This window comes from Salmo salar, chromosome ssa14, assembly GCF_905237065.1.
Source record: "Salmo salar chromosome ssa14, Ssal_v3.1, whole genome shotgun sequence".
NCBI classification, from domain to species: Eukaryota; Metazoa; Chordata; class Actinopteri; order Salmoniformes; family Salmonidae; genus Salmo; species Salmo salar.
Window position 1 is genome coordinate 7,646,371 of NC_059455.1, and position 18,441 is coordinate 7,664,811.

Below are 18,441 nucleotides of genomic sequence, written 5' to 3' on the forward strand. Positions count from 1 at the left end.
TTTTACAGTAGGTATGGGGTTCTCTTCTGCTCATGCATTCTCATTTCCACACAAAATCCACCACTGGTGTGCGAGACCAAAGAGCTTTATTTTCATGTCATCCAACAAATGTTGGATGACATGAACAACAACATCCAACAACATCCGCTCTCTCCACTGGCTTCCAGTTGAAGCTCGCATCCGCTACAAGACCATGGTGATTGCCTACGGAGCTGTGAAGGGAACGGCACCTCCATACCTTCAGGCTCTGATCAGGCCCTACACCCAAACAAGGGCACTGCGTTCATCCACCACTGGCCTGCTGGCCCCCCTACCTCTGAGGAAGCACAGTTCCCGCTCAGCCCAGTCAAAACTGTTCGCTGCTCTGGCACCCCAATGGTGGAACAAGCTCCCTCACGACGCCAGGACAGCGGAGTCAATCACCACCTTCCGGAGACACCTGAAACCCCACCTCTTTAAGGAATACCTAGGATAGGATAAAGTAATCCTTCTAACCCCCCCCCTAAAAGATTTAGATGCACTATTGTAAAGTGGTTGTTCCACTGGATATCATAAGGTGAATGCACCATTTTGTAAGTCGCTCTGGATAAGAGCGTCTGCTAAATGACTTAAATGTAAAATGTAAATGTAAATGTAAACGGCTGAAGTTTGCTAAACGGCATTGGCACTTGGATTATAAAGGGAAAGGTAAAGAGGGATACCTAGTCAGTTGTACAACTGAATGCATTCAACTGAAATGTGTGTTCTGCATTTAACAGAGGGCTGCTTTAATCGACATCCACGTCTTCGGCGCCCAACCGGTGCTTTGGTCAGATGACATGAAAATAGAGCTCTTTGGCCATGCACACCAGTGGTGGGTTTGACGTCAAAATAAGAATGCATTATAGAAAAAGGCTCAGTGCCGTTAATCTCGCATGGTAAGGTATTGAAAACAAGGGTGTCAATAATTTTGACCCCTACATTTTTGAGAAATACAAATATTACTTGTTAAACAAAATCTATTTCTCTGAGCAACTGTGTTAGTATAAAATAATATGAATTCCTGTAACGGCTGTCGAAGAGATGAGACCAAGGCGCAGCAGGTACCTGAATACTCATACTTTAATATTATTATTTAAAGTGAGTAACGGGAAAAAACAAGAAACAGAACGACAGCTAACAGATTTGCAGGCTAAACAAACAGCAGTGCAAATACAACTACCCACAAAAACCCAAACCAAACACACACCTATATATAGGACTCTCAATCAGAGGCAACTAGAAACACCTGCCTCCAATTGAGAGTCCAACACCCAAACCTAAACATAGAAAAACTAAACTAGACAGAACGTAGAAATACATACAAAACACAAACCCTCTGCCACGTCCTGACCAAAACTAATACAATTACTCCCTCTGCTGGTCAGGACGTGACAATTCCCAATTCTTTTAACATACATTATAGCTCAATATTTGAATTCTTTATTTTATACAGTCCTTTTTTCTCATCTTTATCAAGGGTGTCAATAAATTCAGACCTCACTGTATATGAAAAGCTACTCACGCTGTTTTCTAACATCCTCTGTCCAGGGCCTTCTCTCTGTTCACGACATAGTAGCACAGAAAGGTTACGACCCCGAGCTGCCACCCCTACCTGATAACATCGAAGAAGAGGATGAGGACTCTGTGAAGATTATAAGCCTGTTCAAAAGCCAGGAGCCACTGGTGAGTGGATCATGGTCGTAGGGATGAATCCTTAATGGAGATCTCTAGTTAGGATTGTGCTCATGAAGCCTGAAATCAGTGCCATACGTAGGATATTTGTGCACCTCCATTTTGTATGATGTATAACATTTTTGTTATGTTACAAATTAAATAAAAGGATGTTGGTCGGGGATGATGTGTTCAAGCTCATCACTAAGCTAAGGATCCTGGGACTAAACACCTCCCTCTGCAACTGGATCCTGGACTTCCTGACGGGCCGCCCCCCAGGTGGTGAGGGTAGGTAGCAACACATCTGCCACACTGATCCTCAACACTGGAGCTCCCCAAGGGTGCGTGCTCTGTCCCCTCCTGTACTCCCTGTTCACCCACGACTGCATGGCCAGGCACGACTCCAACACCATCATTAAGTTTGCAGACGGCAACGATGAGACAGCCTATAGGGAGGAGGTCAGAGACCTGGCCGGGTGGTGCCAGAATAACAACCTATACCTCAACGTAACCAAGACTAAGGAGATGATTGTGGACTACAGGAAAAGGAGGACCGAGCACGCACCCATTCTCATCGACGGGGCTGTAGTGGAGCAGGTTGAGAGCTTCAAGTTCCTTGGTGTCCACATCAACAACAAACTAGAATGGTCCAAACACACCAAGACAGTTGTGAAGAGGGCATGACAAAGCCTATTCCCCCTCAGGAAACTAAAAAGATTTGGAATGGGTCCTGAGATCCTCAAAAGGTTCTACAGCTGCAACATCGAGAGCATCCTGACTGGTTGCATTACTGCCTGGTACAGCAATTGCTCGGCCTCTGACCGCAAGGCACTACAGAGGGTAGTGCGTACGGCCCAGTACATTACTGGGGCTATGCTGCCTGCCATCCAGGACCTCTACACCAGGTGGTGTCAGAGGAAGGCCCTAAAAATTGTCAAAGACCCCAGTCATAGACTGTTCTCTCTACTACCGCATGGCAAGCGGTACCGGAGTGCCAAGTCTAGGACAAAAAGGCTACTCAACAGTTTTTATGCCCAAGCCATAAGACTCCTGAACAGGTAATCAAATGGCTACCCGGACTATTTGCATATAAACAATCTGCCAATGTTTATATGACCCCTTTTCAAACAGTCCCATCTTTACCACTTGCCAGTATACCCCCCTATATACATCCCGGTGTGTAACCGGCACTGAGGGTGGGAGGGGTTGGAAACATGGGCAGGAATGGTACACCCAAGTGATCATTGTGCGTCAGGACGTCAGAGTCGTAGCACATAAGAGCCTAGTGTGTGCCAATGCTACTTCTCGATTATCGCTTTCAAGAAAATACTGCGATCATGTCTACGTCCCTTGGCGTGTTTTACTGTACCGCGATTTTTACCCCCTACACCTTTCAGATATAAAGAAGTTTGTATGGTAAAGATTGCAGGTTTTTGTCTACATATAAAAGGGGTAAAATAAGCAAACCAAATCATACGAATTGCCCTGAGGCCAGGTATCACGGCTGTTCGAAGGATCGGACCAAAATGCAGCGTGTTCGTAGTTCCACATATTTATTAAACGTGAAACTGAATGCAATACACTTAAATACTTGAATATACAAAAACAACAAACCGTGACGCAGAGAGGAAAACAAACTACTCAAAAGATAATAACCCACAAACAGGAATAGAAAAACCCCTACTTAAATATGATCTCTAATCAGAGGCAATGAGGATCAGCTGCCTCCAATTAGAGATCAACCCCAAACAATGCCAACATAGAAATAGACAAACTAGAACTTAAACATAGAAAACATAGAACAACCCAAAACACCCCCTGTCACGCCCTGCCCTACTCTACTATAAAAAATGACATCTTACAGGGTCAGGACGTGACACCAGGTTGGCTCATGCTGCAACAATATGGGACATGTGCTGAGGGTTAAAGCCATAGAAAATAGCTTTTAAGAACATTCCTATTGTCATTTTATTGTAGTCTAGTCATAGCCTAAGTAGCTGAATGTTTCTGGGTGCTAAGGTAAATTGTAGTCACACAACCTAGTCCATGGAAGCCACACATGTGAAGGTGTAACCAGGACAAAAGCCTCAAGTTGGAAAGACAACATAAGGAGCAGGGTTACAGAAAAACCTTGGGGCTGCAAAGTCTGTCCATACTAAAGCTTTGGAGAGTAAATTCTTCCATATCTTTGCTGCCATATATCTACAGTGACACATTGCAGAGTTTGAGCATTGTTGTGTCTGGGTCTCTCTCTCTCTGTATGTGTGTGTGAACAATCGTGGTTGGATGGTATTTCTGGCCAATAATAGAAAACATACCGTTATGCAGACTGATAAGTATTACCAAACTTACACGTATGGAAGTTTAGTGCTAACATTTTTAAGACTGGATCTGTTTTATTGATGCAATATGCCGCCATCTTTCTGAGCCGTAATGCAAAGTTCTCCACCCTGACGTGACCTGATTGTTGGTAATGGCATAAGATGCTGTTTCCAATGTGTTTTTCCCCCTATTGATAACATCTGGTAAAAAAAATAAAAAGTGCTATAACCTCTCCAGCTATGTGATTATGTCCATTACCCACTCACAAAAGGGTTCTGTCTCTAAACAAATTGCAGTGGCAAATTAAGTGACATTTAAGGCCTGGGGTAACAGCATCAATGTTCATGGCTTTATTAGAAGATTGCTTATTGGGAGCAGGAAACAGTGAGCAGACATGATTGTTTTCTCTGTTATTAACATCACTGAAGACCTTGTTGTACCATTCCGTCTATCTTTTTGGCCCTCACTCACTTTCTCATCCCTCCTTTTTTTCTTCATGCTCCCTTTGTTTATCCAGCTGTTTTCTCTCTCTCTCTTTCAGGGGGCCACCATAAAGAGAGATGAATCCACTGGAGCTATAGTTGTAGCAAGGATCATGAGAGGGGGTGCTGCAGACAAAAGTGGTAAAAATAATTTAAAAACTGAATTGATGAACAATGAAATTGTATCAATAATATATTACATTGGGATGTGTGAAGCTTACTCCCCAGCCTGAAGTGTCCCCACTTGTGCCAGCAAATAGCTAGCTATTTGAGTGGGGCCAATTGGTAAGACACTTCAGGAGGGTGCTCACGTGTGCTTGCAAGGCAGAGTTCTTGCCAAGTATGGGCCGAATCAGGAGGAAATGGTACTCACTAAGCAAGCAGAGTGATGTCCTTTACATATATACAATGTAATAGCAGTGTAATCATACATTTATAAAACGTTTCAGAGAAATTAGTGCTCTTTAATCAAAGATATTTTGCAGGTCTGATTCATGAGGGCGATGAGCTAAGGGAAGTCAATGGAGTCCAAATGGAGGATAAGACACCGGAGGAAATCATTCCTATTATGGTGTGTGTGGTCTGTTTCAAGTCTGTAAGTCTGGCCAAGTGAGGCTAGTGTCTAGCTTAGATGTAATGTCCAAATGTAGATTTCCGCCTAAATAGACATACCCAAAAGTAACTGCTCTTCATGTGTAAATACATGATTCTGACATGCCCAAACTTGGTATATTTGTAAAGAAGACATCTGGGAGATTATGAGGAAATGATCAGAAGATAGATAGGAGTTACATAGTTCAGAATACATAAGATCAAGCACACACAAAATAACTTTTTTTTTTTTTTTAAGTAATCTTTCATTGACAAGCTATAAGTGAATTACTGATGCCCAGAGCTGGAAACACATCAGATGGCTTCCACAACATGTGAACAATATCAGAAAAAAACTGGGATTGATAGACCTAACAACTAGAAACGGGCAGATATTTAAGTGGCGTCAGTGCTATTAATTCCAGTGCTATTACACATTTACAATCCCTAAATGCTATTTGTTCAGTATAAAAACACAATTTCGACCAATACAACCTCACTCAAACATTGTGGTGGTGTTATGGGGTATCCAGGGTATATTCAAGTGTCCTTTCAACCTCTCCAAAGTGTCTGCATGTGATAATTGCACACTGGATGTGCCTAAAAGTTATTGTTCACTATAAAAACTACATTTCTACAACACCAACCTCTCTTAAACATTGTGGTGATGTCAGGGGACATACAGGGGATATCCAAGTGTTTTTCATCACATTTGTCATGCGCAAAGATATAGTCACTCGGTGGACATTGGATGTTGCCATTAAGTCATACATCATCAGATAACATTGGCAATAGGCTAGAATTGTTCTGAGCTATAGCTCCAACACAGACCAAATTGAAGCTTACCTTGTAAGATATTTGTTGTTTGGTGAAAACGTTGTGTAAAATAAACCTTTTGACTCTCAGGGCTGGTGATCAATAACGGTAGGTCACAGGCAGACAAATAAGACATCCTCATGATCTGTGGAGTCCCGGCTTTCGGTGTGAATCAAAGTATTCCGTATTTATTTTGTTTATGCTTTGCAACGCTAACCGGAATGTAGGTAGCAGCCATCTTGAAATGAGGTCATTGGCTTGGCCTGCCCTTATACATTCGTATGCCTATATATGGTAGTAAGACAACAACTATTTTAAGGCACAGAGCAATAGCCAAGATACTCAGCTTTCTGCAGACACCCTGCTTTTGCAGATATGAGCTACCATTCTCACACCAGACTGAATTGAATAAAATAAATCAAATAGGGTCCCCAAATATGGGAACTTTACATTTAAGAGGCTAGCTGCTTGTAAACTTGGATCATTGTATGTATTTGCTTGCATCACACATCCCTGATGTGTTTGTGTGGTCTAATGTGTACCTGTCTGTGTGTCAGTCAAGTCTACATTCTGTGATTATTTTTGTGCCAGGCTCAATCGCAGGGAGAGGTGACGTTTAAAGTGATACCGGTACCTGGCATCAAGGAAGAGCTGTCAGCCAATGAGACTATGGTAAAGCTATCGTGCTCTGCTTATATTGGTTCTTTGGCATTTCAGACAAATAACAGCATCAGAGTATGAGATAGCAACATGAAAACCATACACCACCTTCACAGCACTTTCTCCTAGGATGTTCAAGACGCTATTGTTGAATCATTGGTGGCAGGTAGCCCAGCAGTTAGAGCATTGGGCCAGTAACCGAACGTTGCTGGTTCCAATACCTGAGCCCGAGACAAGGTGAAAAATCTGCCGATGTGCCCTTGATCAAAGCACCTAACCCTAATTTGATCCAGGGGCGCCGTACTATTATTGCTGACCATGTAAATTAACATATTTCATTGCACGTATCTGGTAAAAAAAATTATGAAGTAAAGCTCTTGTGTTTTTTGTTGTGGTTCTCAGTTATTTGTGCGGTCGCTCTTTGACTACAATCCTGAGGAGGACCCTGCCATCCCCTGTAGACAGGCAGGGCTGGGCTTCAAGAGGGGGGACATCCTTCAGATCGTTAACCAGGAGGACGACACCTGGTGGCAAGCCTGTCGTCATGGTGACAGCAACTCCCGAGCAGGACTCATCCCCTCCAGGCAACTTCAGGAGAGGTGGGCCTCCATGTCCATGGTCAATCTATGCACAACCATTCATAACTACCCTCACATCAGCTTTGTGTTAGTTTGACTTGTTATGTAGTTTTCTTAACTCCAATCTTAACCGTTTTCTTAACTCGATAAAGTTATTTGACAGCAATACAAACCGCTATTGTATGTCTATATCACTTTGAGATGACATCTCAAACACTAGAACAGTACATGAATGTTCAATTAGAAGATGAGAACACAGTAAAGTCCCCAGTTTCTATGGTCTTTTAAATTTGAATGTTTTCACTCAAGCATGATGCTCCAGAAAGGTTTTAACAACAGTAAAAAAATAATTCAGTGTTGAAGGGGGGTCAACCTGGAGTTCTGAACCCTTTGATAAATTGAAACTATTTTTATTTTACTAGGCAAGTCAGTGAAGAACAAATTCTTATTTTCAATGATGGCCTAGGAACAGTGGGTTAACTGCCTTGTTCAGGGGTAGAACGACAGATCTGTACCTTGTCAGCTCGGGGATTCGAACTTGCAACCTTTCAGTTACTAGCTCAACACTCTAACCACTAGGCTACCCTGCCGCCCCGGCAGCTAAATTGAGGTTTGAGGAACATTATCCCTAGTCTGATCCATTATGGCACCAAAATTGTTCACTCAGGTAAATGGTACTCTATAAAATGGCATAACTGTTCTCTTTTTCTTTCCTTTAGGAGAGTCGCTCTCCAGCGGCCCAAAGCCTTATTTAAACCTCAGAGAGTCCCAAAAAAAGTGACAGGTGATGATCTCTCCAATAAACCCCCACCTGCATTGAGTAAACAGTCATTTAACACTCTCCCAGGACAAAGGCTGAAGGTCTAAGGTCATACCTGAAGGTCAAGGTGAAAGTCACACGTCAGGGCAATGCCACATGTGGAAGGGAATCCCTTAGGATCGCACCAAGGTCAATCCATAAAGAATCTCAGAAAAGGTCCTAGGAATCCTGTTAAAACCTGTGTTAAGACATAGCTTTTATTTTTACCCATAAGAGTATTCTCAGCACTTACAACCAATGTTCTATTCTGTTTGGATACAGGTCCAGATCTGAGTTAAATGCACAATACTTTCAAATACTATACTGCAATACCATATTACTTATCACATTTTCACAAGGAGTAGCTCAGTTAATCAGTTAACATACTCAAGCACTATGTACTACGTCAGTGTTTCCCAAATGGTAGCAACTGATGGGTCTTGAATAGTTAATCTAGGGCAGTGGTCCCCAAACTTTTCTTAGCCGAGATCACTTTCTGAGTCAAAATGAAGGCTGAGATCTGCCGCTCAGATTTTTTTTAACATGACTTAAAAACAGTTCTGTAGCAATGATGTTTGTAGTAGGCTATATGCCCAGTACATTATCACTGCATATTGGATATGCTTGAATTGCCATGCCAATGTTGTTCTTCTTATACTATTTAATAAATTATATTTCAAAACTTGAGGTATATGATCATACCGGTAATAGATAGATCATCATTTGTTGTGTTACTTGTGAGACAAAGCTGAGTGAGCATAAATGTAAATGATGTGCTTTCTTTATTTTACTGGACTGATTGTGCCTGCATCTGATTGCCAGTCTCAGCGGAGGGAGAGCATCAGAGGGTCCACCTCTCACTGTCGAGCCGTCCCTCAGCTCTCTCCTCTCCATTAATAGTGAAGGCGGCTAGGCGAACCGAACAAATGCGCTTGCATACTCCCTTAAAAGAGCTTCACTTGAAAAATAATTAAAAGTGGCAATAGTACTGTTTGTCAATCTTGAGATGCCATAGCCAGTATACACTTCCTCAAAGTAGTCAGAATTATTCTAAGATAACGCAAGAAATCTGTCATTAATTTTGACGTTTTTGTTAAGGAGATCTTCGTCACACAATTTTGCATCTAACTACGATGTTTGGTGCAGTATTTCTCAAGTGACAAAATGTGTATGGAAACAAGTCGTCTATCGTTGAATGACAACAAATACTTAATTGAAGAATCCTTACTGTTGACCAATGACCGACGAAGGGGCATAGACTTCAGCTCCCGAACTTCAGCTTGCCTCGAGAAAATATTTTGTGTGCACGAACAACCAAAAGAATCCCTTGCCAAAGACCAAAACGAACAAACACATGACATTTTGTCACCACAATATAGTTTGCATGAACTGTTCCGAACTGTTTCGGATGGGAAGCATGCGGGCGCTTGCACAAATGTATGTTGTTCCTTCTTTGACCAGAGAAAGTAAAATATCACTTGATATTAAAAACACATAGCCGCTAATAATAATAACGCAAGCCTATCTATACACTTTGCTGCTCATTCGTTGAAGCTGCAATGCTGGATGCAGCATGAGTGGAGGAGCACATTTCATGGCTTATAAAAGTGTTGACAGTGCTGAATAAAAACTTTAACATGAACTCACTCACAAAAACAGCAGCTTTTTGCTGTATTCCTTGACAGTCTGTCTATAGTCAAGGTTTAAGACGTTTTTAAATCACATTATCAATTTATTTTGACACTGTGATCTAAGCAATCCGATTGGTTAGTGGTAAGTCTATAGGTGCACTTGATTTGCTCTCCGGGCACGCAGAGAAGGCAGAGTTTGTACCTTCAGACACATTAAATGGTTCAAAATGCCAGAACGAATGGTTGGGGGCCGGGAAAATAAATATAATAATTTCAACACTGCAAATTGAACATAACTAAGCCCAAATGAGATTGTATTTGAAAATAACAATTTTATAGCTTGATTGAGACACGATCACATATGTCTTTTTTATTTTGTGGGAATACTTGGGAATAGATTTCCTAAATTAAACACATTTTTAGCTGAATTCCTGGTGATTTTACAGTCTTTTTTTATCCAAAACATTTGTATTCTTATTTTTTTTACTAAAAACTTTGGGGCCCCCCAAAAAATCACTCGTGGGCTGATTTTGGCCTGTGGACTGCCCGATGCCAACCCCTGCTTTATGGGCCTATTTATGAACCACTGTTTTATAAGTATTCCTTCCTTCATCTGTGTAGAGACATAACTAACTACTGTATCCATGATTCATTTGTCTTGTTTTGTATCCATGCTTCTCAGAAAAGGAGGAAGGTACTGCTTGCTTGTCATAGTTGGTCTTCTTTCACTTTATTGTTCTATCGAACAATGTAAAAAAAACTATTTACCCCTGTGTTCAAAATAATAATATAAAAAAAGTAATGTACTGATTTGATTAGGAATTAAAATTGTGTTCTGTTCCTTGATCCATCCTTTTCTCTTCCTCTCTCCCGTGTTCTGCTCTCTCTCTACAGTGGTGGAGGATGCAGACTATGGAGCTATTACTGGAATCCACATCGGTGAGATGTTACCTTTTCCAGGGATAGGGATGAGGAAAATGTATCACCTCCTTACTACCAATAAGATCCAGACACGGAATGAAAAACAAAGCAGGGGTTGAACTTGAGACGGACTAGAACCAGAAATCGACCCTGGCATTTCTAACATACCTGCCCATTTTTAGACATACCCATTAGGTTAAAGATGGACCAGCCCATCTGGCATTTTCCCGAACTGCCATATGGCCAGTCCGTTTCTGGTTTGAAAAAAAGCTCTGTGTACAAACCAGATTATTCAATCAGTATGTGCTCCCCAGAGCTATAGGGGAAGCCAAGGAAAGATAATGAGTTTTAAATAGCCAGATCATTTTCCCCATTTCTTCAGATCCCTTGGATGTGTTTGATGTCGATTTAGCAATGGTGTGTTTGTCAGTGCATTTGTGTGTGTGTGAGAGAGAGAGAGAAAGTGTGTGTGTGTGTGTGTGTGTGTGTTTTGCTTTATCGAAACTTAAAATGCATTTCCCAGACAGAATAATAGAAACAATGGGTAGCTGTCTGATCCTTGTTCATGGTCACCGGTGCATTATTAGGTTTCAAGCAGCAAGATCATGAGAAGAATAGATACCCACATATTTGAATAAAAACCTGCATATTTGAATAGATACCCGCATATTTGATGTCAATGGAATCCTCATGCATCATTTTGCACTCCTGCTTCAGGTTTGACTGAGTTAAGTGTCAGGTGTTGTTTATTATTGGCTACTGAAGTTACAGCATGTCATATCTTTGTGCTGCGCATGTGTAGTGTCTGTCCAGATTCCAGAACAGGATGTGGTAGCGCTCTGTACTTTCTCTGAGTCTCAGCTCCAAAGTGCTATTGATTGTTTAATGGATGCCACACGACTGACAGCACGCTAGCTATCAATCAAATTTATTTATAAAGCCCTTTTTATATCAGCAGATGTCACAAAGTGATATAAAGAAACCCAGCCTAAAACCCCAAACAGCAAGCAATGCAGATGTAGAATCACGGTGGCAAGGGAAAACTCCCTAGAAAGGCAGGAACCTAGGAAGAAACCTAGAGAGGAACCAGGCTCTGAGTGGTAGCCTGTCCTCTTCTGGCTGTGCCGGGTGGAGATTATAAGAGTACATAGCCATTTAAGATTGTTCATCAAGATGGTCAAATGTTCATAGATGACCAGCAGGGTCAAATAATAATCACAGTGGTTGTAGAGGATGCAACAGGTCAGTACCTCAGGAGTAAATGTTAGTTGGCTTTTCATAGCTGAGCATTCAGAGGTCGAGAGAGAGAGGTCGAGAGAGAGAGGTCGAGAGAGAGAGGTCGAGAGAGAGAGGTCGAGAGAGAGAGGTCGAGAGAGAGAGAGAGAGAGAGAGGGAGAGAGAGGTCGAGAGAGAGAGAGAGAGAGGTCGAGAGAGAGAGGTCGAGAGAGAGGTAGAGAGAGAGAGAGAGAGAGAGAGAGAGAGAGAGAGAGAGAACAAACTTCAGAGTGAAGGAGGATGTAGTGTGCACTTCATAGTAGTTTAGTCCTGAAGGAGGAAGTTTGAAAGTGAAGCAAAATAATGCACGCACTGACTGCATAGGTTTTAGTATGTTCAGAACAGTACAGTACTATATGGAGGGTGTTTGGCAGTGCAGCTAGAAGAGAAACACATCATTATTTTTCCTATTTTAGATTCTGTTGATCATTTCAGACTGACTCTTGGTGACAGCGTCTTCTTGGAGCATGCTCAGCATGCTCAATATCCTATTTCCTTAAACTACATGAATATCCTGTTGTCACTGTAATCAAATTAATCGAATCTGATATTGGTTTAATTCGATCTCTGCCACCCTCTTCCAACTGTGCTGATTGATAAAGTCGGTAAAACTCATTCTTTAAAAGTGAAGTCAACACAGACGAAATGACAGTAATTGTAGCATTCAACAAGGAAAACAGGCCCAAATTCCTGTTATGCTTACTGATTTAACATGCAACTGATGTCATAGCAATGTGAGACCCACATCTATAGCAGGCAGTTACACCATGGAGGACATGCCAATCCGGGCCAGACCACATACACATGGCATAGGCTCTGTTTTCATTCAAGCCAATGCATGAAAGAACATTCAATCGTATGTTGTCCTCTCCTTAGTCTCCTCAGAGTGGTGGAGTTGAGCTGTTGAGATGGTCGACAGTGCTTGTCAACAGGTTTGGTGGTGAGACTGGTGACAATTCTGTGTGATGCTCTTTTAAATCTCTTACACATTTGCCAGTCTGCAGTTCTTCCTTCTCCTCATCGTCATTGCTGTATGTCATCATACCCAGCACTTGAGAGCCGCTTTTATTTTGCTCCCTGTTTATGTAATTGCAGACATTCACTAGTCTGCTCATCTTACGTTAAATATGGTGACTATATGCAGTAGGATTCATGTATGACATGTACAGTACCAGTCAAAAGTTTGGACAAACCTACTCATTCAAGGGTTTTTATTTTTATTTACTATTTTCTACATTGTAGAATAATAGTAAAGACATCAAAACTATGAAATAACACATATGGAATCATGTAGTAAGCAAAAAAGTGCTAAACAAACCAAAATAGATTTTATATTTGAGATTCTTCAAAGTAGTCACCCTTTGCCTTGATGACAGCTTTGCACACTCTTTGCATTCTCTCAACCAGCTTCATGAGGAATGCTTTTCCAACAGTCTTGAATGAGTTCCCACATATGCTTAGCACTTGTTGGCTGTTTTTCCTTCACTCTGCGGTCCAACTCACCCAAACCATCTCAAATGTGTTGAGGTTGGGTGATTGTGGAGGCCAGGTCATCTGATGCAGCACTCCATCACTCTCCTTCTTGGTCAAATAGCCCTTACACAGCCTAGAGGTGTGTTTTGGGGTCATTGTCCTGTTGAAAAACAAGTGATAGTCCCACTAAGCACAAACCAGATGGGATGTCGTATCGCTGCAGAATGCTGTGGTAGCCATGCTGGTTAAGTGTGCCTTGAATTCTAAATAAATCACCAAGTGTCACAAGCAAAGCACCATCACACCTCCATGCATCACAGTGGGAACCACACATGCAGAGATCATCCCTTCACCTACTCTGCATCTTACAAGAACATAGCAGTTGGAACCCAAAAATTCACATTTGGACTCATCAGACCAAAGGACAGATTTCCATCGGTCTAATGTCCATTGCTGTTTCTTGGCCCAAGCAAGTCTCTTCTTCTTATTTGTGTCCTTTAGTAGTGGTTTGTTTGCAGAAATTTGACCACGAGGCCTGATGCATGCAGTCTCCTCTGAACAGTTGATGTTGATGTGTTACATGAACTCTGTGAAGCATTTATTTGGGCTGCAATTTCTGAAGCTGGTAACTCTAATGAACGTATCCTCTGCAGCAGAGGTAACTCTGGGTCTTCCTTTCCTGTGTCAGTCCTCATGAGAGCCAGTTTCATCCCAGCGCTTGATGGGTTTTGCGACTGCACTTGAAGAACTGTTCAAAGTTCTTGAAACGTTCCGTATTGACTGACCTTCATGTCTTAAAGTAATGATGGGCTGTCGTTTCTCTTTGCTTATTTGAGCTGTTCTTGACTTAATATGGACTTAGTATTTTACCAAATAGGTCTGTCTTCTGTATACCACCCTTACCTTGTCAAAACACAAATGATTGGCTCAAACACATTAAGAAGTAAAGAAAATTCACAAACTTTTAATAAGGCATACCTGTTAATTGAAATACATTCCAGGTGACTACCTCATGAAGGTGGATGAGAGAATGCCAAGCGTGTGCAAAGCTGTCATCAAGGCAAAGGGTGGCTACTATGAAGAATCTAAAATGTAAAATATATTTTGATTTGAGTATGTGTGTAGCTGTAGCTGCCAACTGCGTAACATCTAATATTGTGTTATTTTTCTCTGTTGCATGTGCTGCCTCTGGTGAGACATTTGATTTGACTTGTCGAACACACAGACATTGAAATTAACATTCACACACACCCACCCCCACACACATGCACACAGTGACAGGTGTGTGACAGGTATCTCTTTCCCTGCAGCTGGTCTGAGAAGGAGTTTCCAGCTGGGCAGGAGAGGCGGTAGGAGTGGGAGTGTTGAGTCTAAAAGGAAGAGCCAGGAGATGGGAGGAGCCACACAGACACCCACCTACCTGGAGGTGGCCCCGTACTGCAGGGACCCCAAAGAGGGACATCGGCTGGTCCTGCTGGTTGGTGAGTAGGAGACAAGCATATACCAAGAAATACAGCCATCTAAAGACCAGTACAGCCATATGAAGACCACCACAGCCATATGAAGACTACCACAGCCATATGAAGACCAACACAGCCATATGAAGACCAACACAGCCATATAAAGCTTGTTCATGCTTGGGTATAAAGTGCATTCAGAAAGTATTCAGACCCCTTCCGTTTTTCCACATTTTGTTACGTTACAGCCTTATTCTAAAATTGATTAAATTAATTGTGTTCCTCCTCAATCTACACACAATACCCCATAATGAAAAAACAAAACAGGTTTTTATTAACCTTCCATTGATACGGGAAAAAAATAATTTTATCCATTTTAGAATAAGGCTTAACGTACCAAAATGTGGAGAAACTCAAGGGGTCTGAAAACTTTCCAAATGCAAACTTTCCTGGCTGCTTTTAGCAACTCCGAGTGGCACAGCGGTCTAAGCGGTTCGAATCCAGGCTGTATCACAACTGGCCATGATTGGGAGTCCCATAGGGCGGTGCAAAATTGCCCCAGCGTCGTCCGGGTTTGGCTGGTGTAGGCCGTCATTGTAAATAAGAATTTGTTCTTAACTGACTTGCCTAGTTAAATAAAAGGTTAAAATAAAAATACAGTAGTGTTGCTCCCTATTGGGTTGAAAAAAACTGAACAGTCCGGGTAAGCCAGAAGTTAAATTAAATTTCAGCTTACTGTGCCGGTGGGCAGGATGGTTGTTCTTAAAACAGGGCGAATTTGAGACAAAATATCTAAAGGTCAGTCTTATTTCCAAAGGTGGGTTTGCTGTAGACAAACACAGTCTGCTTAAACTAATAACACACAAACAATTATACGTTTTCATGTCTTTATTGAACACACCGTGTAAACATTCACAGTGCAGGGTGGAAAAAGTATGTGAACCCCTGGATTTAATAACTGGTTGACCCTCCTTTGGCAGCAATAACCTCGACCAAACATTTTCTGTAGTTGCGGGTCAGACCTGCACAGTGGTCAGGAGGAAGTTTGGACCATTCCTCTTTACAAAACTGTTTCAGTTAGGCAATATTCTTGGGATATCTGCTGTGAACTGCTCCCTTGAGGTCATGCCACATCATCACAATCGGGATGAGATCAGGACTCTGACTGGGAAGGCGTATTTTCTTCTGTTGAAGCCATTCTGTTGATTTACTTCTGTGTTTTGGGTCGTCGTCATGTTGCATCACCCAACTTCTGTTGAGCTTCAATTGGCGGACAGATTGCCTAACATTCTCCTGCACAATGTCTTGATAAACTTGGGAATTACTTTTTCCGTCGATGATAGCAAGCTGTCCAGGCCCTGAGGCAGCAAAGCAGCCCCAACCCATAATTTTACATTTGGGATGAGGTTTTGATGTTGGTGTGCTGTGCCTTTTTTTCTCCACACATAGTGTTGTGTGTTCCTTCCAAACAATTCAACTGTAGTTTCATCTGTCCACAGAATATTTTGCCAGTAGCGCTGTGTAACATCCAGGTGCACTTTTGCAAACTTCAGACATGCAGCAATGATTTTCTGGGGGACAGAAGTGGCTTCTTTCGTGGTGTCCTCCCATGAACACCACTCTTGTTTAGTGTTTTACGTGTCGTAGACTCGTCAACAGAGATGTTAGCATGTTCCAAAGGCTTATGTAAGTCTTTAGCTGACACTCTAGGATTCTTCTTAACCTCTTTGAGCATGCTGCGCTGTGCTCTTGCAGTCATCTTTGCAGGACGGCCACTCCTATGGAGTGTAGCAACAGTGCTGAACTTTCTCCATTTATAGACAATTTGTCTTACGTGGACTGATGAACATCAAGGCTTTTAGAGATACTTTTGTAACCCTTTCCAGCTTTATGCAAGTCAACAATTCTTAATCTTAAGTCTTCTGAGAGCTCTTTTGTTCGAGCCATGGTTCACATCAGTCAATGCTTCTTGTGAATAGCAAACTCCAATTGGAGATGTTGGTTAGAGCTGCCCTGCCCTATAAAAAACATTCACAATCTAGTCTCATTGATTGGACTCCAGGTTAGTTGACTCTTGACTCCAATTAGCTTTTGGAGAAGTCATTAGCGTAGGGGTTCACATACTTTTTCCAACCTACACTGTGAATGTTTAAATGATGTATTCAATATAGGCAAGTAAAATACAATAATTTGTGTGTTATTAGTTTAAGCACACTATGTTTGTCTATTGTTATGACTTAGATGAATATCAGATCAAATTGTATTACCAATTTATGCAGAAATCAAGGTAATTCCAAAGGGTTCACATACTTTTTCTTGCCACTGTAGCATGCTTCTGTCTATTTGAGCTGGTCAGTATGTCTAGGTAATCCTGTCTAATGCTGCTTTTTTTATCGTATTGTGTATTAAAACTTAAGTGTTGCTCTCCACTTTCTGGAGGACTGAGTTTTGAAATTAGTTGAATTCGAGTATGATAGCTAAGGAGATGGAGAAAACACCTGTCTCCGGATTACATCTTCAGACTGAGGGCAACCATGGCATCCGACAGGAGACGTCCAACCATGAATGATGTATACGGGTAAAATAGTCTAGCTACCCACATTTTCAGATATTACACGTTTCTAATTTTGACAGAAAGAGCCATTTGCTTGGCTAGCTATAGCCTAATGTTAGCTAGCTATAGCCTAATGTTAGCTAGCTAACATTGAACCTGGTTGGTTAGCTACCTACAGATTCATGCAGGGTAGTAATGTCATGAATTGTGATTATGGCTTGCTAGCTAACGTTACATGTATGACCTTATTATTCGTATTTCATAGCCATTTGCTTAGCTAGCTATAGCCTAATGTTAGCTAGCTAGCATTGAACCTGGTTGGTTAGGTACATGCAGGGTAGTAACGTCATGAGTTGTGATTATGCTTCATTGTTTTCCTAGCTAGCTAGCTAACATTAGCTGGCTGGCTCGCTAGCTAACATTACATGTCTGACCTTATTAAATGTATCTCAGAGCCATTTGCTTAGCTAGCTACAGCCTAATGTTAGCTAGCTAACATTGCACCTGGTTGGTTAGCTACCTGCATATTCATGCAGGGTAGTAACGTCATGAGTTGGGATTATGCTTAATTGTTAGCTAGCTAGCTAGCTAGCTACATGTCTTAACAAAAGACACCACTATGCACGTAACCATTTTGGGTGCGTTCGTAAATTCAGTCTGGCCGCCTACTCCAATTTCAGAGCACTCTCGTCTGAGTGTGCAAGAGAGCGCAGAATAACTGAATTTACGAACGCTCAACACCCCTTGAATATGGCGAGTGTCAGTGAATGTTAAATTGTTGCCAGCAGCACAGTTACAGTAACCAACGATATGGATAACATGAAAACAGCCTAACCAGCTCTGCTAGGGTGACTAAAATGATCCGAGTGGGAGTTCTCTTATTATGTGTCTGGAATTAGCTAGCAAGCAAGCCAGTGTTAGCCGGTTAACTTGGGTGCTTGACTGCCGTTGTGAGGTCAGAACATTCGGATCAACCCTACTCATCGGCCAGAGCGTCCAGTGAATTTACGAACGGACAATCTGACAGCACAGTTGCAGTCACCAACGCTCTGGATAACATAACAGCCTAACCAGCTCTGCTAGGACGAGTAATGTTCAGTGAGCTGTTCTCTCTCACTTAGATGTCTGGAAGTAGCTAGCAAGTTAGCTTGGGTGCTTGACTGCTGTTAGTACATTCGGATCAACCCTTA

The 18,441-nt window shown here is 41.9% G+C and overlaps 1 protein-coding gene across 1 annotated transcript in view; it reads left to right on the forward strand.

The window, feature by feature from the left end:
* Positions 1-18,441, forward strand: part of LOC106568692 (MAGUK p55 subfamily member 7) — a 58,234-nt gene that overhangs the window by 9,447 nt on the left and 30,346 nt on the right. Inside the window, exons 4-11 of the mRNA XM_045693835.1 lie at positions 1,570-1,704; positions 4,556-4,637; positions 4,982-5,067; positions 6,495-6,575; positions 6,966-7,162; positions 7,861-7,925; positions 10,466-10,510; positions 14,551-14,721. Coding sequence (XP_045549791.1) covers positions 1,570-1,704; positions 4,556-4,637; positions 4,982-5,067; positions 6,495-6,575; positions 6,966-7,162; positions 7,861-7,925; positions 10,466-10,510; positions 14,551-14,721 — 862 coding nt within the window. The remainder of the gene's footprint in view (positions 1-1,569; positions 1,705-4,555; positions 4,638-4,981; positions 5,068-6,494; positions 6,576-6,965; positions 7,163-7,860; positions 7,926-10,465; positions 10,511-14,550; positions 14,722-18,441) is intronic.